The 22,919-nt window shown below is 34.4% G+C and overlaps 1 protein-coding gene across 1 annotated transcript in view; it reads right to left on the bottom strand.

Moving 5' to 3' along the window:
• MED14 (mediator complex subunit 14) overlaps positions 1 to 22,919 on the bottom strand; it is a 70,220-nt gene that overhangs the window by 17,533 nt on the left and 29,768 nt on the right. Inside the window, exons 14-24 of the mRNA XM_074214170.1 lie at positions 21,381 to 21,575; positions 20,891 to 21,025; positions 17,939 to 18,015; positions 13,188 to 13,348; positions 12,946 to 13,092; positions 12,768 to 12,859; positions 10,601 to 10,753; positions 10,011 to 10,280; positions 8,219 to 8,362; positions 1,767 to 1,878; positions 1,109 to 1,240 (exon numbers count right to left, since the gene is read on the bottom strand). Coding sequence (XP_074070271.1) covers positions 1,109 to 1,240; positions 1,767 to 1,878; positions 8,219 to 8,362; positions 10,011 to 10,280; positions 10,601 to 10,753; positions 12,768 to 12,859; positions 12,946 to 13,092; positions 13,188 to 13,348; positions 17,939 to 18,015; positions 20,891 to 21,025; positions 21,381 to 21,575 — 1,618 coding nt within the window. The remainder of the gene's footprint in view (positions 1 to 1,108; positions 1,241 to 1,766; positions 1,879 to 8,218; positions 8,363 to 10,010; positions 10,281 to 10,600; positions 10,754 to 12,767; positions 12,860 to 12,945; positions 13,093 to 13,187; positions 13,349 to 17,938; positions 18,016 to 20,890; positions 21,026 to 21,380; positions 21,576 to 22,919) is intronic.

Here is a 22,919-nt window from a genome sequence, read left to right as displayed (position 1 = left end):
CTTTCCTTTAAAATGACATTTCAACTGAAGATGACCATATTTTAGGATACCACTTTAGAATCTATTATGTGTAATCTATCAGACAGAATAACATATGATTTCACTACCATCACAAGACTGAGAAAAAGATACAATTTACCTATGCAAATGCTTTATGCAGTAATATTCATTACACAATTACAAAATTAACTCATTAGATTTAAAGAACATGTTAAAATAGGCTGCAGACAACTAGGGACCTCAATTTACTTTCTTTTCTATTTCTTTCTATTACTTAGCACATAGCATAATACTGATGGTTACAGAATGCTTTAGATTTAAAAGGTGCTTTTAGATAAAGAGTCTTTGGATATAAATATGAGGTTACATAGCAAAGAAATGGGAAGGCCAGGATTAGAACCTCAAATTCTAAGTTCAGTGAATATTCTGCATGTAGCAGGTGTTCAATAAATAACTGCCAACTAATCAGCTAAAATTAAGACTAATTTTCTTGAATGTTTTGTTCCACCAAGAAAGGTTGACAAAACTGAAAAAAGGATGACTAAGATTTTCTTCATTTGACAAACATTAATTTATTAAAATGATTAGATTATGATGCTGCAAAAGCCAGCATCTTTCTGAAAAATATGAATTTAATAATTTCTTTCTTAATGCCTTTATTTTATTACAATATCTTTTTTTATTAACTTGACAACATCTATAAACATTTCCTTAAAAAAGAAACAAAAGAGATTCTGTATGAAACCATAGATCTGTAATACATTCTATTTTTTATTTTTCAAAAGTACAAATTAAATTTAGCATGGTTAGACAGGTTTATCTCTAACTTCCTTTGGTTCTATTCTGTTATTTTCTAAATGTTTTATTGATCTTCTTTATATTCTTTTTTTGGTATCATTATCATTAACCCTCACTCCTTTATCACAACTCTTCACCATAAAATAAAAGCAATTGTTACAAATAAGTAGTCAAGCAAAATTGCATACATTGTTCAAGTCAGAAAATATGTCAAACAGAACCAAAAATTGTATCCTACAAACACCAGTTTAATTCTTTTTTTTGCATCAATCTGAATTTGTTTCTGTAAGACTTTGACATAAGGACTTACCATGTGGACTGGCAAAGCTGGCCCCTGGTCCTATAGAGATTCCATGTGAGGAAGGAGGAGGAGTTGGAACAAAAGATGCTGGTGATGGAGCTCTCAAAGCACCACTGGGTGAACTGGCAGCATGCAGATTTCCTAATCATAGGAAAATTAATCAATACTAAACTACATATATTTCAATAATTAAAGAGGCATATCCTTTTATTAGTCTAGCTACCTGCTTCACAGATCTAGATGATATCCCCATAGAATACTGAATGGCTATGGTAAAAAGAAAAAAAATCATCCCTGGTAGCCAACTTTCTGATAGTGTCTTATTCCAAATTGGTCTTTGGCTACCTGTCCACTGTTGAGTCAGAATTTGATGCATTTGCAAGTTGGTAAAGAAAATCAACTATCACACAGGAGTGTGACTCCAGTAGAGGATCATTTTATATATATTTTAAATATTCACCTAAGAAAGAAATGAGCAATAAAGCTTAAATAAATGATGCATAGAAGAGAGTAGATAGATCAGCAGGAGAAAGACAATGAGTGACAAGTAACAAAAAATGCCTAGGACAAATAACATTAAAAGCTAGTTTACTGCTTCCCAATACAGTGACTACTTCTAATAAGGTTAGGTTAAGATAAAACAACAATACAATGAGTGACAGCTTACCTGGGGATTGTGTATGCATCATAGAAGGTGACTGGTTGACAGTACTATGATAAGATGTAGGTGGTGAAGTAAGAGGATAAACTCCAGAAGACCCTGGCTGCTTTGGAAATGACTGAAAGTTGAAAAATAAAGTTGGCATAAAACTCAGACCTCATCAATGAAAGCATACACAAATATGAAACTGTACTAATTAATATTAATTCCAAATGAATGAATACTTTAAAAAATACTTTTCAGATTTGTAAAAAACTTTCAAACTAAAAATCCTCGTCCTTAAATGGGAGGGGGAAAAAGATAGTCCTATACATCACTATGAAGCCTATTTTTTTAATTTGAATTTTATATGCTTTACAATGCCTATCATCCCAAGTACAACACAGACAATCCCATTCTCTTTACTAGTTATATTTCTCCCCTTTTCAACCTAATTCTTGTACTATACAGAGAACTGTATGCCATTCAAGAAGGTAAGGAGTTTAAGCTTAAGCTTGAATCACAGGATACAGCATGTCATGGGTAAATCAATTGAAAGATCTGGTGATATTTAGCCTGAAGAAGAGAAGATGGGGTCTAGAGCTGGGGATGTAAGATGGGATATGATAGTCGCTTCAGCTATTTGAAATATGTGAAAGAGAGACTAAAAATGTTCAGCAAATCTCACAAGGCATAAATGTGTGAAGGAAAGTTGAGAAGAAACAATTTTAAGTTTGATTCTAAGGAAAATTTTCTAACAATTAAGAGTTCTTAAAAGGTGAAAGGGGCTTCCATAAGATGGAAGAATATCCTCTCAATGAAGATATTCAAGCAGAGGCTAGATTACTAGATGGCTGCTGAGACTATTTCACTCACTGATCTTCCCATCTTGATAAACTTCTAGCTCTGTTACTTCTTTTTCACTATGTGAAATGTACACCATTCCCAGGTAAAAAAGTATATACCTCTTCCTAGCATATTCCCAAAACATATAAATTTTTTTACCCATGGAAATTATCAACTCCTCCCCTTTCTTCCCTTAAAAAAAGTACAAAAGACATTCTTCACTGAAGAAATGTTGATAGGATGTGAACAGTTGTGTAATGGATTTTTTTCTGGATTTCTTAATCACTGATCATAAGAGAAAGATAAGATTTATTTTTTTGCAAGGCAATGGGGTTAGGCGGCTTGCCCAAGGCCACACAGCTAGGTAATTATTAAGTGTCTGAGGCCGGATTTGAACTCAGGTATTCCTGACTCCAGGGCAGGTGCTCTATCCACTGCGCCACCTAGCCACCCCCGAAAGATTAGATTTATAAATATGACAGCAGACAAAAATGATAAATGTTTAAGACAGTTACATAATAATGAATTTCTGGTGGAACTATAAATTTATTCAATCTTTATGGAAAATGATTTGCCATTATACTAAAAAATTACAATAAATCATATTTTATCCCTTTAAAAAATGTATAACTGTATTACAAAGTTCAAGGCTAGGGTCTGGACCTGTGGCTTCCTGGATAAGGACACTAAAGAATTGTTTAATGATATGCCTAAGCTCATGAAGTCAACACCAGAGATGAGACTTGAACCAAATCTTCCTGCTTCTGAGACCATCTTTCTAATCACTATACCAGCAATTTTCAAACATGTTCTTAGAATTCCTATACTCTTAAAAATTTCTGAGATCTTCGGTTAATCTGGCTTACATCTAATGATACTCTACCATATTAGAAAATAAAATGATAAAATCTTAAGATATTTATTAATTCATTAAAATGATAATGAATGCATCACATGTTAATATAAATAAGATAATTGAAAAATAACATTTTTTTTTTAGATTTTTCAAGGCAATGGGGTTAAGTGGCTTGCCCAAGGTCACATGGCTAGGTAATTATTAAGTGTCTGAGGTCAGATTTGAACCCAGGTACTCCTGACTCCAAGGCCGGTGCTCTATCCACTGCACCACCTAGCCGCCCCCAAAATAACAATATTATTAAGCAAATCTCTTTTACATATGTTTTAATGTCTGGCTTAAGAAGATTGCTGAATTTTCAAATTTGCTTGTTTTCAATCTGCTGAAGTAAAAGAACAAATCTCTGGTTGCATACAGATGAAAATGGAAGAGTGTTTTAAGAGGCAAATAATGTCGTCTTATTATTATTAAGAAAATAGTCGAAACCTCAAGGACCCTTAAGTCTCAGGAACCATTCTTTGGGCAATACCAAATCATACCATGATGTCTCTATTATTATTATTGATATTTTACTCAATTACTATTACAAAAGCCTGAGGTGTCACTCCCCCCAAAAAGGGTGCACTGAAACACAGAAGCTACAGTATAAGAGGGGCTTCTATGTTTTCTCATGCTATTTGTTTTATTCTTCCATTCTTTTTTTGATCCCTTGGTCAAAATTAAAAATGAGATGGTCTATCCATGTACAATCTTGTAAGTTACTGATTTAAAGGAGATAAAGCACTATCCAAAGCCACTATTACTATTCTCAAAGAAACTGCTTCAGGAGAGGAAGCATCTACAAATTAGATTATGTGGGTCACAGTATGTGTGAGTACTCAGTAATTTTCCTTATTAGATTCTATTCCTGACCCCAACTTTCCTCAAGTTTTCTGTGTATCTTTTCCACAGAGGAAAATCAATCAAATTTTGTGGCAGTTCTCCAGTAATTAAACTCTTTTGAATCCTTTGCTGATTAACTATTTAACACTTTCCTCCTTTCCTCACGTAGGCCCCCTAATGAACTAGCTCAACTCTATACTGTCCTAATTCAAAGGATGTTAAGTGATATTCATTTCTCCTGCCCTGTCAAGTTTCAGCCTTGGATCACTCTCATCATATACTACCTTCCCTCTTACACACAAATGATGTGAATGAAGCTGCAAAAAAAATCACAACTGGGTTTACTAAAAATGTGTTGTTCACACTGAACCAAGTCTTTATTGCTGCTCGGCAATCCTTTTAAATTTCCCTAATTAACTTATTATACCACAGAAGCTCTTCCAAACATTCTCATTGTCCCACAAACCCTTGGTTTCCAATACCCTCACTCTCTCAATCTTGCCTACTATTTTACTGAAAAAAATATTGATGTCATTTGTTGAGAACTTTTTAAAAAAATTTTTTTTTAGATTTTTCAAGGCAGTGGGGTTAAAGTGGCTTGCCCAAGGCCACACGGCTAGGTAATTATCAAGTGTCTGAGGCTAGATTTGAACCCAGGTACTCCTGACTCCAAGGCCAGTGCTCTATTCACTGTGCCACCTAGCCACCCCCTGTTGAGAACTCTTTATCTCACATCACGCTGATACCTTCTGCCATTATCTTTTCCATCTTTGTCACCCTTGAAGAGATGGTCTTTCTTACCAAGGTAAACCTCTCTTCATGCACAACTGATCTCATTCTTTCCCATCTGCTCTGGCAGATTATCCCCTCGATCATTCCCACTCTCTCAATTTATCTTTAGTCAACCTACTGGCTGCTTCTCTCCTGTTTACAAACATATCATGTATGTTCCATTCTCAAAAAACCCTTACTTGCTCCATCCATCCTTAATGACTATCATGCTCTACATCCTTCTTCCTTTTGTGGCTAAATGCTTTGAGAAATACATCTACAACAGGTACCCCCAATTCTTTTCCTCATTCTCTTATCTCTTTGTAATCTAGCTTCTGACCTCATCACTAAACTGGAACTACTTTGTCCAAAGTTACCAGTACCAGAATTACCCATTCTAATGGACTCATGTCAATCTTTATCCTCCTTGATTTCTCTGCAATCTTTGGCATTGTCAACCACCCTCTTTTCTCTAGGTTTTAATGATATTATTCTCTCCTGGTTTTCCCTCTGTCTACCTGATCTCATTGTCAGGGTCCACCCACTAATAATAGGTACCTCACAAGGCTCTCTCCTTGATTCCTCTTTTCCTTTATACTATTTCACTTGCTGATCTTACATTTACTTATTCAGTCTTAACCTCTACTGACCTTCAGTCTCACATCTTCAACTGTTTTTTTCAGACATTGCAAATTGGATGTGCTATAGATTTGTAATAATGAACATGTTTGAAACTGAATCTATCATCTTTTCCCTAAAACCCTTCCCTTTCCTAATTTCTCTTTGACTCTTTAGGGCACTATCATCTTCTTCATTTCACAGGTTTGCAACCTAACTTTCTTATTTCCCATATCAAATCTGTTCACCTTCATAATAACATCTTTAGCATATGGCTCCTTTTCTCCTCTAACAGTACCATAACCCTTGTCAGTTCAAGATTGAACTATTCATCTTGATTAGTCTGCCTTCCAAAAGTCTTTCTTTACTCCAATAACATCTTTCACTCAGTTGTCAGCGATTCTCTCTTCAAGCACAGTTCTGGTCATGTCACACATATAGCCACTGAGGATGGGGTGAGGGGGTGGGAGCAGCATCTTCAATAAACCATAACCTATTACCTCTAAGAATTAATACAAAATTCAGTTCTTAGTGTTTAAAGCACTTTATAACCCATCTCCTTTCTTCCAATTTTTTTGCAATTCCCCCTCCTCCAGTACTCTGTGATCCTGGGACACTGACCTTTCTTGTTGTTCCTTGAGCAAGATATTCCTTATTCTGACTGAACATTTTCAAACTATTACTCATGACTGAAATGCTTGTTCTCCCTCCTCATTTCTACCTCCTGGTCTCCTTCAAGACCCGGCTAAAATTCTATTTTCTACAGAAAAAGTTTTATGATTCCTCTTATTTCTAGAGTTTCCTCTGTTGATCATTTCCTACTTGTATATAGCCCTGACTGTTCTATAATTTGCATGCTGTTTCCCCTGTTAGACAATCAGCAACTGTCTTTGTATTTCTAGCACTTATCAGAAGGCACTTAATAAATACTTATTAATTAACTGATGCTAATAAGGGTAATAATGTTTTGCTTCCTGTTGGGACTGAAGATTAGAAACATGCAAGAATTCAACTAAAAAACTGTAGGAAGACCTCCATGAAATTGTGCATAATTACAATAAAAAGAAACTAGAAAAATTTTAAAAGAAATTTAACTATAATGGTAAATAATTAAGAATCTAGAACATGAAGAATTTATTTAGCCATAGGGTAAACAGTAATACATGTCAATTTTTTTTTACAAGGCAATGGGGTTAAGTGACTTGCCCAAGGCCACACAGCTAGGTTAATTATTAAATGTCTAAGACTAGATTTGAACTCAGGTTCTCCTGACTCCAGGGCTGGTGCTTTATCCACTGCGCCACCTAGTTGCCCCATACATAATTTTAATCAAGACTTGGTTAGCTAAGGACAATGCCAAAACTTCATTAGTTGTAAATGTTTGTAGCTCACTGAAGCTTGTTAGAATTTTCTTGCAATGGATAGAAATATTTTCTTCTGCCTTTGCAAAACACTTAAAAACCTCACAATTTTTATAATACAATTGTTGGAGACTACTGATGATACAGGAAATAGAACAAAGAGTCTGGAGTCAAGAAGACCTGAGTTCAAATCCAGCCTTTGCTGCTTCAGATTCCTTAGCTGTAAAATGAAGAATAAAATAACATCTATTTCTCAGATTCTTTTATGGATCAAATGTTTACAAACATTTTGCTTTGCAAGCTTCAAACTGCTATATAAATGTTAGCTATTCTGATCTGAGGGTCTGTTTCTATTATTTAATCTGAAATCCCAGGTTCTAGAGCAGAAAGAGATTTTAGAAGTTCATCCAGTCCAACCAATGTTTGAAAAGGAAACTGTTTAAACACAGAAATGTAAACTGCCCAGGATTGTAAACTGAAAAAGGTCATGCTATTTAGTCCTGTCACTTAAACAGAAGTAAAGCAATGTGGGCAACTGGAAGGATTCAGCCTAAAACATCAATGATCTGATGCTTTCTCGAATCTAAAGCCCTAACACCTTTGACCATGTCTTACTCGAAGCTGTCTGAAGCTCCCTCCATACAGTTCCTTGTTCTAAGCAAGTATGCGTGAGAAAACTCTTTTCCTATGAGGTATCCACAACTCAAGAGTGACAAGAATAGGTAAGTGAAGGTAACCTGGAAGCAAAGAGATCCCTTGAGAACTGTATCTGTCAATCAAGGTTTCTTCTGGAGAGATGGTGGGGCATTTGATTTCTGATTCTGTACCAAGGTCAAACTTTTCTAACTAGACATAAATAGTATCCTTTGTATGGGATCTATAGGTTGAAAACACTATACTCTGAGGCTACCTGTATACCTGAAACAAACTTCTGATAAGAGGGAAAATTTTGAACTGATAAACATGTTTAGAATTTGCAATTACTCTCATGATATGAGCCAATTCTACACAAGGTAACAGATTTAAAAAAAACTTTAATGTTAGATGATGCTTTTAAGCTCCTACTCAAAAAAGACTGGTTTTCATGGAAAAAATTTAGATTACATGTGTATGATTTATTTTTAGACCTTTAACTTTATCCTTACTTGTTGGGGTGGTGGCTGGGGCTGTAGCTGAGATATTAAAGAATCCATCATATCACCCCCTATTGGAGAAGGGGGGTTATCATCTTCGTTTACAGATCGTCTTCGAGCATCTTGGTTGCTATCAACAAACATGTTCAGGAACGTCTATGGATATAAATGCATTGTTTAAAATACTTTAAACTTATTTTAAAAATATATTTTTAAACTATCTAAGAGTCAGTCAAAAGACTTAATTGGAAATCCTTGCTCCAAAAGGAAAGTTGTTCTTACATAAAATCCACAAACTGAAAACAGATACCCTCAGGACTGGTGATAGAAAAATCAGTTAAAAAAAAACACATTATCAAATAATTACTAAAAGTCATCTAGTTTAACATTCGAAGAACAGGAAATTCTGATTAAAAAGCTTTTAAGTGTATGCTGGTCCAATTGGACAAATATTTTCAAATGATCTTCTTGATCAGAAATGAAATTTTTTTTTGGCAATTAAAGTATTATCTAGCCCACAATCATTTGACATTAACTAGACTAATGTCACATAACTGAGATGCAAGTACCCCATAGGCTGGATTTACTTTAGCTATTACATGAGTTGCCTAAACTGTAAAATGGCTGGATTAGATGATTTTTAAAGATCCTCCTAACCCTAACAATATATGAATCTAGGAATAACTTTTAAAATTCTTTCATTTTTTTTTGGTGGGAGTATATAACAGAGGGAGAATGGAACAATGGAACAAAACTGTTAAGCAATGATTTATACCTTTTCTTTTCCCATCACAATTTATCTGACTAGAACCAGGAGAGGAAAAGTTTTCATAACAGCATGTCACACTGGTCATAGTTTCCAAAACTTCTAACAACTTTCCTGAATCCCCCAAAAGGGATCAGAAATCAAATAAGACAAAAGTCAATTTCAATAAACCTTTTTCCAGAAGATTGTAAGTTTCCTTGATGGCAGGAACTATTTCTTTTTTGTCTTTATATCCCCCAATATTTAATAAATAGGTACAGATGGCTTGAAGCAATGGCTTCAAAGATATATGAAGCTCCCAAATGAGGGATCCTCCTCTACCAATTCAAGTTGGTTCCTTCTCTGTAACATACAGTCTAGGTTGTCTAAGAGCTCTGAAAGTTAAGTGACCTATTCATTCTCTTAAGTCAGCAGGTGTCATAGGTACAACTACAATCTAGGTCTTCTTCCTGGCTCCATGGTCAGCCCTCTATCCACTATGCCATGCTTCATTACAACACTACAACAACTAGCAGACAGTACACATATTTTTTTAAGTTTGTATTTTTTTCCAAGGCAAATGGGGTTAAGTGGCTTGCCCAAGGCCACACAGTTAGGCAATCATTAAGTGTCTGAGGCCAGATTTGAACTCAGGCACTCCTGACTCCAGGGTCGGCGCTCTATCCACTATGCCACCTAGCCGCCCCATAAATACTTATTAAAGGTTTGATGAACTGAATTAAACCCATCTAAATAAAATCCACCTTCCTGGTATAAGTTACCAGGATAAAAGATGAAAGAGAAATTAACCAATTTTTTGTTACCTCATTTCAATAAAAAAAAAACCCCAACTATTTCTAAAAGCAAGGAAAGGACTGCCATAAAAGGCAAATAGGCACAAGCAATTTTAACAAAATTCCCACCATCTTTAGTTAGCATGAAGTCACAGTGGAGATGAAGTTAGCAGAAAGAATCATTTTTCTCTGCAAAGGAATATTTCAGGGAATATTTTAATGTTTCCTCACATATTTAATATGCTAGAATACTTAAGACTCTTACCTTCAGTCCTGGTGCTGGATAAAAGCCTTCAACTATCTTACTATTGTCAAAAAGACTGTAGGCTCCATCCCGTATGGCCACAACCCCCCGACTTCGGCAGTATATATCAATACAATACATATTCCTGAAAGCCAGCCTGATGTGAGTGGATGACTGAGGCAGAATTGAGAAGCACTGGTAAGCAGTATTAGTCCGTTGTGTCAGGCCTAACATTGGTACAGTTGGGAGCTTATTGATGGCATTTAATGGAGCCTGAGTATCAAAAAGTACCTATAAGAAAAAAAAATTGAGAAAAATTAAGTGTCATCAACACATACCTGGACATTCAGTCTATGGCACTGCTACCTTCAGATTTCATTCTAGGAAGATGAAAGCACTATTTCTAAGGAAGACTCTTCTGAGGTGACTCATCAACAGTTTTCTTTGACTGTGTCTAAAATACACAATAGATCATCTAAGTACTCTGGTCCTGTTTTAAAATAAAAATTCTCAAAAAGACCCCAAGTGATAGACGTAACCCTTCTCACCTTATGAAAAAGTTTACATACAACTCTGACCTTACTTTAATTTCTGGAAGTTATACTTGTTACCTGTAATAACTGGACCACATTTGGTGTTTTGTTGAACATTTCCTGGAGCTGATGGAGGATGGTATTGTGACAGTTACTGCAACCTGAGTTTGGACCAACAGTTCCCAATGAAATATTAAATTTCTGATGTGAAGAGTTCCACTGAATGCTAATCTAAGTAACAAAGAATAAGATTTCAGAACCTTAGAAGTGCTAATGAAGAATAAGCTAAAGAAAAGTCACAGCGAAGACAATGAAAACTAGATTTTTATCTATACATAAGAGTCATTGTTTTCTTAAGTTGAATAAGTTCTCAGTTAAAAAACTAAGCAATAAACTAAGATAGGAGAACTTAGACTCTTTCCTTTGTAAGTCAGGATACGTGGTTAAGCATCAATAAATCAATTTCTGAAACAACCAAATTTTTGAGGAAATATTACTATAGTTAGAATGCACCAAAGATAAATCTTTTATCCAATATTATATCTAAAATAGTACCTGAGACTGACCAGTTTCCTTTCTGAAATGAAACAAACTTTTCAGTCTTATGCTAAAGCACTAGAGAGCTCTGAAATGAAGGGAGTTTACTGATTGTACCATAAGACATGCCCATCTGGTAAATGTTAAGATTTCTTTGAATATCTCAAAACCCACTCTTTTATGTTTAGAAAAACCATCATGAAGCAGGAATATTGAATTTTAATGTAAAAATATCTAGCCTTAAGTTTATGTAGGGGTAAAAATAAGGAATGTTTAAGTGAACAAAAGTGTCCCTCTACTTAAAATGGCAGCAGAATTTTCATCAAATATGCTTAGCATCAACAACTTGAAAAACAAAACAAAACCCTACTATTTTTGATATTTATAGATGTTTTTAGCCATAAAGTAACAAACCACCTCTATAATAGAGACATTAAAACTAAGTCTTGGGGTGGCTAGGTGGTGTAGTGGATAGAGCACCGGCCCTGGAGTCAGGAGTACTTGAGTTCAAATCCGGCCTCAGACACCTAATAATTTCCTAGCTGTGTGGCCTTGGGCAAGCCACTTAACCCCATTGCCTTGCAAAAACCTTAAAAAAAAAACTAAGTCTTGTCTGCTTCCTCAATTAAGAGGGTTATAAAAACTGCAATCAGTCAAAAGGTAAACAGAATAGTCCCTAAAATTATAGAGAACCACTAGAAACAGGATTAAATTAAGTTGTTAATTTCCTATCTCAGAACTGAAAAGTAAATATAGTACAGAAAGTCTGCTGGACTTTAAACTAGAAGTTTAAAGATGATAGCTATGTGGTCTTGGCAAAGTCATTCAGTGTCTGAGCTTCGTTAATTTAAAATTAATGGGATAATTGACAGTATTTCCCACCCAGAGGTTCAAATAAGATTTTTTTTTCTGCTTTGCAAACATATGGGCATTAGCTATAATAATAATTATTATTACAATTATTTGATAAGAAGATTCATACAAACATCCTAAGAAAACATAATGAATTCTTGTTCTGCACTATTCAGTCATGTCTTTTATTTAGGTTTTTTGGGGTTTTTTGCAAGGCAATGGGGTTAAGTGGCTTGCCCAAGGCTACACATCTAGGTAATTATTAAGTGTCTGAGACTACATTTGAACTCAGGTACTCCTGACTCCAGGGCTGGTGCCCAAGGCTACACATCTAGGTAATTATTAAGTGTCTGAGGCTACATTTGAACTCAGGTATTCCTGACTCCAGGGCTGGTGCTCTATCCACTGTGCTACCTAACCACTCCCAGTCATGTAGTTTTATTGATGAAGTATTTTAAATTTGAAAGCTAAGAAAAAACTTATTTTTGGCACTACTTAGGTAAATAAAGTACTTGAGATATAGCATCTTATACCTTGTGAAATTTAATTCTGTTAAATGAAAGCTTATATCCTTTATAAGTAATGATTCTTTAAATCAAGAAAGATCATAGGATCCTAAGTCTAGATATGGAAGAATTGTCAAAGGATCATCTGGTCCAACTCCCTCATTTTAAAAGAAGAAATTAAGTTCCAAAAAGGCTAAAGGCATTACTTGCTCAAAGTCACACAGGTAGTAAACCTCAGATATCTTTCTTATATTTAGAATCCTCCTACTGTAAGAAAGAAACTTGGATTTTCTACCTTCTGAACTCATTTAAAAACTCAAAGCCTCAATAACAAGGACTTATTCACTCACTGAGCTTCCCTTGGTGGTTCCATAACACAAGATAAGTTTGCGATAATTATAGACACGAACTTCTGAGAAAATATTAAGATGCGCAGGTATATCTAGTGAACAGATAAAAGAGAAAAGGATATAAGCTTACAACATATACAAAAATAAAAGTCAAAAAAATTATAAAAATCATATTTACCTGGTAGAGACCGTGCAAACTCTAACACACATTCATATAACCGTGCAATACTATTCCAATCATTAAGGAACATCTCAACAACTTTTCGACCACCAACAGGTTCAGACAATAAATTTTCATATGTCAAGTAAACATGCCTTGTTGGTCCTGAGATAGTAAGAGTAAAAAAAACTGTTGATAATTGAGCAAATGAACATCAATAAATTGATTAAAATTCATACAAAATATGTGGAATACCTCACCTTGTTCTCTGGTAGAAGTACTACTAAGGGGACAATTTGCAAACACTAATTCTGCCACCCACGTACGGTTGTTTCTACCTTGCAGTCGGAAAGTGCAATCAAGAAGAGCTCGATCTAGAGCTTTCTGGGTTTCTTCACTTGTGCCTTTACATGGTGGTATTCTGATGATGAAAAAAGTAACATATGAAGTGTACATGTATATCTTATATAGATACAAAAACAAAAAGTGCACATTTTAGTAGGTTAGAAAAGAAGCTTCAATTGTAACAGCACTAAAAACAATTTGTTACCAAAAAAAGAGATGACAATACATAGAAGCATCATTTAATACATTTAGCAAAGTAAAATCCTTCATTATGATCCTAAATTTTGCTAAGAGACATTAGTCCTAGACAGGAAACTAATGACATAAAGATTCATTCCCAGGAAAATGGTGACTAATTATGAAAAGTTTTTTATTAAGCACATTAAAAAAAAATGCTCCAGGGAGGCTAGGTGGCACAGTGGATAGAGTAATAGTGATAGCAGCAGTGACTGCTGTGTCCATGTCTTGGTCACAGCTGCAGCTGTTCCTTTGGGGCCTTCAGGCTAGAGTTATGGCTCTCTTAAGAACACTGAGTAGGGCCCCCTTGGGCTTGCACCCTGGTCAAGTGGCTGCCAGGGTGCTGGTGCTTAAATTCACGCCATTATCCCAGGACTCTTCTATGTAGGAATCTGCAACTTCTAAGCTGGAAACATTGACAACTAGGTGTAAGAGGAAGGCAAAGCTTCTGAGGACCTGAAATTACCATTAAAAAAAAAAAAGAGATTTGGGGGCAGCTTAGGTGGTACAGTGGATAGAACACCAGCCCTGGAGTCAGGAGTACCTGAGTTCAAATCCAGCCTCAGACACTTAATAACTACCTAGCTGTATGGCCTTGGGCAAGCCACTTAACCCCACTGCCTTGCCAAAAAAAAAAAATCCACCTAAAAAATAAAAATATGCTCCTTTTCAATCTTTTCATTGAAAAAAACAGTGCCCCCCCATCTCCCCCAATCTTTATAACAAATATGCAGAATTAAAAAACATGGCCAACCTAAAAAAATATATCTTATTAGATACCATTTTTTTTCCTACACCTTTGAGTCAGGAAGTAAATAACATGCGTTATCATGAGTCCCCTTGAGTCATGGTTGATCATTAAGTTAATTAGAGTTCTTAAATCTCAAAATTATTTGTCTCTACAGTATTATTATGGTATAAATTGTTCTCCTGGTTCTGCTCACTTCACTGATACTGGTTCATGAAAGTCTTTCTAAGGTTTCCTGAACAATACATTAGTTAAATCTGAAAACTGTCATTTCTTTTAGAAGCTAATCCAACAAGCAATAATTTTGAAGGCTTAATCCAAGTTTGTTAGTAGCTACTAAATATGTAATTGAAGATTCTGCAGACATCATATTAAAACAATTGTTTCCGTGCATTTTCTATTTATACTTCCTTTTCTATTGGAAAGCAGCATCTGAAGAACAGATGTTTCTAGTATGTTTTCATATTTTAAAACAAAATTAAATAAAAATAACAATTCAGGAGAATACAAAATGTCATAAAAATAATTCTAAAATCTGAGTTATTATAAGGTACTAGAACTCTTACTTGTATCCATCAAGTAGAGGCCAGATGGAAGACTAGGTGGCCTTGAGATCCATTCCAACTCTGACAACTTGGGACCCCGAGATTTTTACAAGGTGCTACAAATTGAAATTTATAAGTATCTTTGTCTCTGGAGTTCTTCCTCCTGTCTTCACTATTTATGGTGATGCTAAGATTCTGTTTTTTTAGACTCAACTTTTGCCTTGTCTCTTCCCCCTTTCTTCTCAAATCATAAACAATTATCAAGTCTACTGATACTATCAATGATGTTTCTTTCATCTAGTCTTTGTTTCTAGCCACCACCCTAGTTTAGGCTTTCATTTCTACTCAGAAACTACTCAATGCAATAGTCTCCAAATTATTTCCCTTGAAAATCTTTCATACCACTATTATATTACTTTTCAGAATACAAAAATAACATCATATCTTCATTTTGGAGAAAACCTTCAGAAGCCCATTATTATCATGGCTATTTAATGACACTAAGAATGCTAGTTATAAGCAACAAAACAAGAAAAGGAGAGCTTATAACACCTCACACCTCTCATATTGGCCAATATGACCAGAAAGAATAATGATCAGTGTTGGAGGGGACTGCATGAATCTAACTATAAAACACTCTTTGCAGAAATGAAGATAGACCTAAAAATCAAGAGAAATATTAATTACTCAAGGATAAAATAAACTAGTGTAATAATAAAAGACAGTAATCCCCTCTAAATTAATTTATTTGGTGCTGTTTCAAACTCTCAAAAGGCTATTTTTAAAGACCGAAAAACTTAATTAAATTAATATGAAAGACAAAAGGTCTAGAATTTCAAGGGGAATAATGGAAAAAAGTGTAAAGGAATTCAGTAATGTATTATCAAGCAGAAATCATCAAACATAGTAGCAGTGTTTGATAAATTCCAAGCCTGGAGTTATCAGGGGAAGTATTCAATATCTGACAAAGACGGCTGGGAAAAATGGACAGTTGCTTAAAAAAAAATCAGACCAACATCTAAAACCAAAAACTCCAAACAGATATGACTTAAACTTAAAAGGTAACATCTCATACACATTAGAAGAGTGAGGAAATTAATTTTGGCCTTATGGAAAGAGAAGAGTTTCTGATTATAAGTGATGGGTAAAAGTTAAAAGAGAGACAAGTAACCAGAAAAAAAAAATTCTTAGAGAAAATTTCCTTGATAGGATATATATATGAAACTGATTCAAACTTATAAGTCTAAGAGCCATTCCACATCTGATAAATAACAACAGTTAGCATTTACATAATGTTTTAAGATTTAAAAAGTGATTTACAAATATTATCTTGTTTCATTCTCACAATAATCCTGGGGTATAGGTGTTATTATTCTGATCTTACAGATGAGAAAATTGGGGTTTGTCTCAGTGACTAGTCCAGGATCACACAGCTAGCTAGTAAATGTCTCAGACTACATTTAAACTCAGATCTTCATGACTCCAGGGTTCAGTGCTCTGGCCACTCTATTACCTAATTACAAAAATGATCAAAGGATATGAATAGGAATAATTCAAAGTCATCCACAATCTCAAAAATTAAGAATGTACTAAATCATTAATAATTACACAATCATGAAAAAGAAAACAACTTGAGATTCCTCTACACTTAATCAAACTAGAAAAGATGATAAAAGAAAAAAATGACAATTGTATTCTCTACTGGTGTAATTTTGAATGGGTTCCAGCCATTTTGGAAAGGAATTTGGAACTACCCTGGTAAAGTTACCAAACTGAGCACATCCTCTCAGTTATACTATATAAAAAAAGTAGATGAGTTTTAAACTTATATTTCTGTAACAAGTCACTAGAAATTCCCCTATTTCATATTAACGTCCTTTTGATCAAATTAGGAACAGAGAGGAGGGGGTGAGGTCATAAGTACAGCCAGGTAATTAAGTCAACTGGCATTTTGAAAAAAATACTTTTAATTCAAGGACCAAAGGCTAGCCTTCTTATACCATAAATAGGCCCTGAAGGTCCTCACTAGAAAGCCTCTTCTTCACCTTTCCCCACCTCTTCCAGGACTCTCCTATATACCTCTCCAACCTATCCTGCCTTGGGGCCAATCCCTGCTTTGGTCGGACCCAAGGAATTTTGACCAGATAGTTCTAATTCAGAGGGTTCTTCCACTCAGGCTAGCTGAAGGTCTCTCAACTTGGTGAATTATCAATAAATGTGCTTTTAACCCTAATTTGTTGTGCTCTTAAGTCCCCAAATTCCCTACTTTGGGAGTTTTCCCAATAATTTGATCAACCATTACTTCAAAGAAAGAGAAAAAGAACAATATGTATAATATCTATAGCAGCTCTTTTCAAGGTAAACACAAACTCGAAAATAAGGGATTGGGTATCCTCCTATTGGGAAATGACTAAAGAAATTGTGGTATATGAGTGTAATGGAATGTTATTCTGCCAAAGAAAAAATGAAATGGATAGCTCTAGAGGAAACTGGGATGATTCCTACTTATGAACTGATGCAGAGTGAAGTAAGCAGAAAAATTTAAATAATGATAATTATGGAAAAAAGCAATTTTGAACAACTTTAGAACTCAGCAACACAATCTTAAATGAATGATAAAAATGAATGTCAAAATTTTCACTATATGTAATTGGGGAAAAAATAATCAACTACCAAATACAAAACATAAATAAATTCTTCAAATAAATAAATTCAATAAATCAACAATAAAAAAGAACCAACTCTTCCCAACCATTGTTCTCATTTATCTTCTAGGCTATTCCCTATTTAATGATTCTCTGAAGTAACTAACAGAAAATAAATAATGAAATCTCCAAATAAAACAAATTTAAAACAAGTATTTCTAATTATGCCTTTTATACAGAAAAAGAACTCCATTTTCCATGTTTTTTTAGGTTTTTGCAAGGAAAATGGGGCTTGCTCAAGGCCATAGAGCTAGGTAATTATTAAGTGTCTGAGGCCGGATTTGAACTCAGGTACTCCTGACTCCAGGGCCAGTGCTCTATCCACTGGTGCCACTTAGCTGCCCCAATTTTCCATGTTTTTTAAAAGTAATTCTTTAGGAAAGTATAACTGAATTTGTTTCAGAAAATGAAATTCAATAAATCATTCTTACTTTAATAAACGAATAGCATGGCTGAAACCATCTCCTTCTACTTGTACTCCTTGATGTGGAATCTCCATATTACATAACTAAAAGAGAAAAATTAAGTCAAATTATACAAAACCTTTTACAAATTCCCCTAAGTCTTACTTCTTTTCATATGGTGATATTAGTTTTTAGTAACACTTTTAAAGTGAGAAACTGCGAACATTAGGAGGTATTAACTATAAAATAATGATACATAAGAGAACTTACACACCTAAATGAGCAGATGTCTAAGTTTTGTTTTTTCTCATTCATGTCATCCCCTTCCAAGCAGTTCTGTGGGCATATCTGTTCCAATGATGTAAGCACTCCTCAAAAATGTATGAAACTATTTCAGAGAATGTAACACATTCGTTTGAATATTCTCAAAGATGAGAGTCAAATTTTAATCTCCCCTAAGGAAAGAATTTACTTTTTAAAAAAAAGCCAAAAGTCATTCAGAGCCAAGTCTGGTAAATAAAGTTGTTGATCATACTGGGTAATTGTCTTTGGCAAAACAAAAATAAGGTGAATCTAATAAAGCAATCAATTTTTTGAGGTTTGAAAATAGCTCTACTAAGCATGTGTGCATGTGCAATGCATGTGAACACACAGTATCCCAAAAGTTCAATTTCAGTTTTTTTTAACAATTAAAGTTGAAAGCTGCACTAAGACTTTGGGGGAGATTCAGCATAGTGAACTTTCTATCAATACTCTCTTATCATTTCTAATCCCAAACAATATCAACTAGCTTTTAACTTCTTCACCATATACAAATCTCTACCAAATTAGGCAAGTATTCTGTGTGATCTATTTAATAATAAAAAAGATGGGCATTTTTCCCAACTGAATATAAGATATTTATAACTCAAAAAAGATGAATATAACTAGAACATTTAGTATATAATTCATCTCTGAAACTATGGATTAATGTCTGAAATGAGCCTACAACTAACCAAGCTAACTAGTGTAATCCACTGGAAACAGTTGTTGAGCTGCTCACTGACATTTTTTATAGTTGGAGTAAAGCATTCTATCCAATTTCAAAAATGCCTCTATTTTTCCAAATGTAAAGATTATATATCTGGGTGCTAAAGGGAAAAGAATGAAATTCAAATCTTTTATAATATAGAAGTATCAAATTAAATTTCATTAATAAGCTCCTCTAAAATGCTAATAGTACCTTCTACTTCAATGATTAAGCCTACATCAATCATTATAAGTTACTTCAAACAACCCTACTCCTTCTATCTTGTTCAGTCATTTCAGTAGTTTCCAATTCTTCATGTCATTTGGAGTTTTTTTAAATAAAGATACTGGAATGGTTTGCCATTTCCTTCTCCAGTTCATTTTACAGATGAGGAAAATTAATCAAACTAAGTTAAATGACTTACCTAGATTCACATAGCTAGTAAGTGTCTAAGGCCAGATTTGAAACTCAGGAAGATAAGCATTTCTGAGTCCAGGACAAGCCCTCTATCCTCTATCTTCTGTGCCATCTAGCTACTTCTATCTTAGTACCCAGCTAAACATATATACCACAGGGAAAGGAGTTGTAACAGATAAATAGGCAGCTATGGTAGAATGAGGGAACTAGGTGCTGAGAAAGAAGGGTATCAAAATAGGAGCATAGACTTATTGAAAAACTTTTTGCTTAGGTCGTCCCCTATAAGGAATTCCTTGCAAGTCAAAAAAAATTACCATATATATCACATGTCTATTAACACTCCTAATTCAACTAAGGGCATAAAGATAGACAGACAGACAGATACAAATACGTACGTACACACACACACACACACACACAGCAGTTCCAAGTCCTTGGCCATAGTAATTAGATAGAAGAGGGGTAACTACATCCTAGGTCAACTTTGTAAACCATTTCATTCTTTACTCCATTTTTTAGCCTACAAGTGCTCCAAAGTCTCCAGTGATTTCTATTACCCCACCAGGATCAGCATCAATGACTTGCTTGTTCTACATTTTGAAGTTTTTAATGTTTTCTTTTTTTTTTAAAAAGTGTTTTCTTCTAATAAAGAGAATGCCTTTCTCCAGTTTTACAGAGAGGAGGTTCCCAATTCACAAAGTCTGGGAGTCGAGTTAGGGGTAACAAAAGAAAGGAAGAGGCTGCAAAAAAATGAATCATTTCATGCCACTTTTGAAACTGACTTCCCAGGCTTCTGTAGTACTAGGAGAATGTACTATGTGTCAAGGACTTACTCTTCCAGTCTTTAAGCTCACCTTAGATGGGATAAGATACAGATTTTCACTAATAGTGTAAGAGTTTTTATATTTCTACAAAGTTCCAGTCAAATCATTTTAAGCTTAAGTGTATCTTTCCTAACAAATAGAGTGCAAATATTTCTAGTGATCTAAGAAGGCTGAATTATAGAATCACAGCTTATGAGGACCTTATTAAGTCTAGCTGCCTCATTTTACAGTTGAGGAAACTGAGGTAAAGAGAGGTTAAATCATTTGCCACAAATTGTAAAACTACTAATAAGAGGCAGGATTAAAATCCAGTTCTTCCTGACTCCAAGTTCAGCACTCCATCACCTATACCATGATGATTTCATCCTCTACAAGAAAATCTATGTCCTCCCATTTCCCACAGTAAAAAATAAGTAATTCACACAAAAAGTCATCATCCTTAAAATTCAAACATGTCTTCAGCTAGCAAGATTGCTAGTCTTTTATTAGGTATTTAGCTTCCAGCATACAAGGAGGGGATTTAAGCAAAAGATATGAGGAGTCTAAACATCTGCTTTGGATGATGTCACAGGAATCACACAAATACTCAATAATATGTCATAATTTCATAACAAAAGGATTTATAAACATTTCAGTTTCCTTCAAGGGAATTACTTAGCCTTGAAAAGACGTTTAACCTAAAGCAGGGAATGGGAAGAGATAATACACCCAACTGTTAAAAATCCTTACCTCCATTCGAAGTCCTATAAATGGCATATTTGTGTCACACACAGCTACAAAGTGAGCTAGAACTTTATTGAAGGCACACATTTCTCCTGATTGTTTGGGTTTCTTGGGTTCTACAGGGTTTGGATCACCAGACAACTAAAATTGAAGTAAAGAGTACAAGCAGATAAATAAAATTTCTTTCAAAACTGCTTTAAGGCAACTTTCTAAGTTACTACATCAGAGTTCAGTTTTAAGATATTTGTTACAAAACACTCAGAATGATACACATGACAATATTTTGTCTATCAAGTTGGCTTCAATGAGTCATAAATTAATCTAAAATACAAATATTTAAGAAAACGTAGCATTTTTTAATATAAATTCAACTTCTGTTTATCCTTCATAAATTCTAGGTATTTTTTTCAAAGCTCAGGGTTGGTTAGCTCCATTAAACATCTAAAATGATAGGTTCCTGACAAGGTTAAGTTCTATAGTCACTGACCTCACTTACCTTGCGCTTGACACCTGCTCTTACTTGTTTCCCAGCTTTAGGGTCAAGTAGTCGCTCTTCAATGTTAGTTTTGAATTGCTGTAGTAACAACGCTGTGGCTGGACTCTCATCTCCTTCTGCAGAGCTCACAGAGAGAAAATGATACTTGTACTCCAGCTCTGTGGGGTTGCTAGGAACTTCAAACATCTCTACCACCTAAACATTAATAAATAAAACCTCAGACCCAGAAGATTATATTAACAATTAAAACAATTTATAGAATGAGGCATTTTCCTTACTCCTTTCCTAAAATGCAATTTCAAATGGTTCTGTGAAATAAGGATTCAATGTAGGATTTTACCCAAGGATTAGTCAATCATTTAAAAAATATGCATTTTTGATATGCAAAAATATATGCCACTAAATCTGGCAAAATTGAAACCCAGCAGATGGCAAGAAAAGCAAAAATAGACACAAAAACTATCAATGTTAGAAGTAAACACTAGTATATACGAGATGCAAAAAGTCTTAAAGATACTGACACTCTGATGGAAAGCCAGATAAAATACTATGTCACACCAGCTCTGCTAATTTCAATTTCTTTAAACCCTTCCTTAAACAGAAAAATCTAAAGAAGAATCACCTTAAAGTCTGCAAAATCAATTCCTCTGAAAAAAGGCTCACACATTGTAGAGGCTATTCTGAGACAATAGCTATATAGCTGACCTAAATTAAGTTCAATGAAGAATTCAGAGTATTAACACAATAGCCTACCTACCCTCTCTTCTTCTTTCTAATTCATGATTCCATAGTCTTTTTCCATCCTGTACTCTGAATCCCAGAGAATTATTTATAACTCCTGCCCTAGACACATACTAGTCATATGACTCTGGGTAAGTCACTTAAGTTCCCTGGGTCTCAATTTCCTTAGCTGTAGAAGGAGAGGTAGGATTAGGAGGTCCCTTATAACTCTGAATCTATGATTTTATGATTAGTTCTTATAAATGTGTCTTCAGGAGATAAATTTGGAGAACAGTACAAGTGTTCCTATATACAATATTGTGCTATTTAAAAAACAAATATCACAAATGAAGTCCAATATTCAAAAAAAAGCAAAGAAATAACCAACTTTTAATTCCATTTGGCATGTGACTAGATAAACAAAATGCAAAAACTGAGAGCAGAATCATCTTATTTGAAGACTAATATACTTCTTATAAACCAAAAAGAAATATGCCAACTAAAATCTTAGAAAATGATTGATATATTAAAATATTTTAAATTACAATTAAAATTTTAATTACAAATTAAAATCTTTTAAAAGCAGGAACTAAGATCAGAAAAGGATTTCATTCCACATTAAAAAGTAAACAGAATGTGTCCAATTAACCATGGTTTGCCATATTTAAATTGCTGTATGCTTGGCCATCAAGTGAATTTTCTTACGTTCAGCGACTAAAGAAAATACCCTTTTTAAGGGACAACAGGGTTTACTTGGCAAGAAAATAATATTCATAACAACAGAATCAAAGTAATAAAGGAACCAAGGAAATGACCAAC

This window comes from Macrotis lagotis, chromosome 1 (genome assembly GCF_037893015.1).
Source record: "Macrotis lagotis isolate mMagLag1 chromosome 1, bilby.v1.9.chrom.fasta, whole genome shotgun sequence".
NCBI classification, from domain to species: Eukaryota; Metazoa; Chordata; class Mammalia; order Peramelemorphia; family Peramelidae; genus Macrotis; species Macrotis lagotis.
This window is presented reverse-complemented; position numbering and strand designations above follow the sequence as displayed.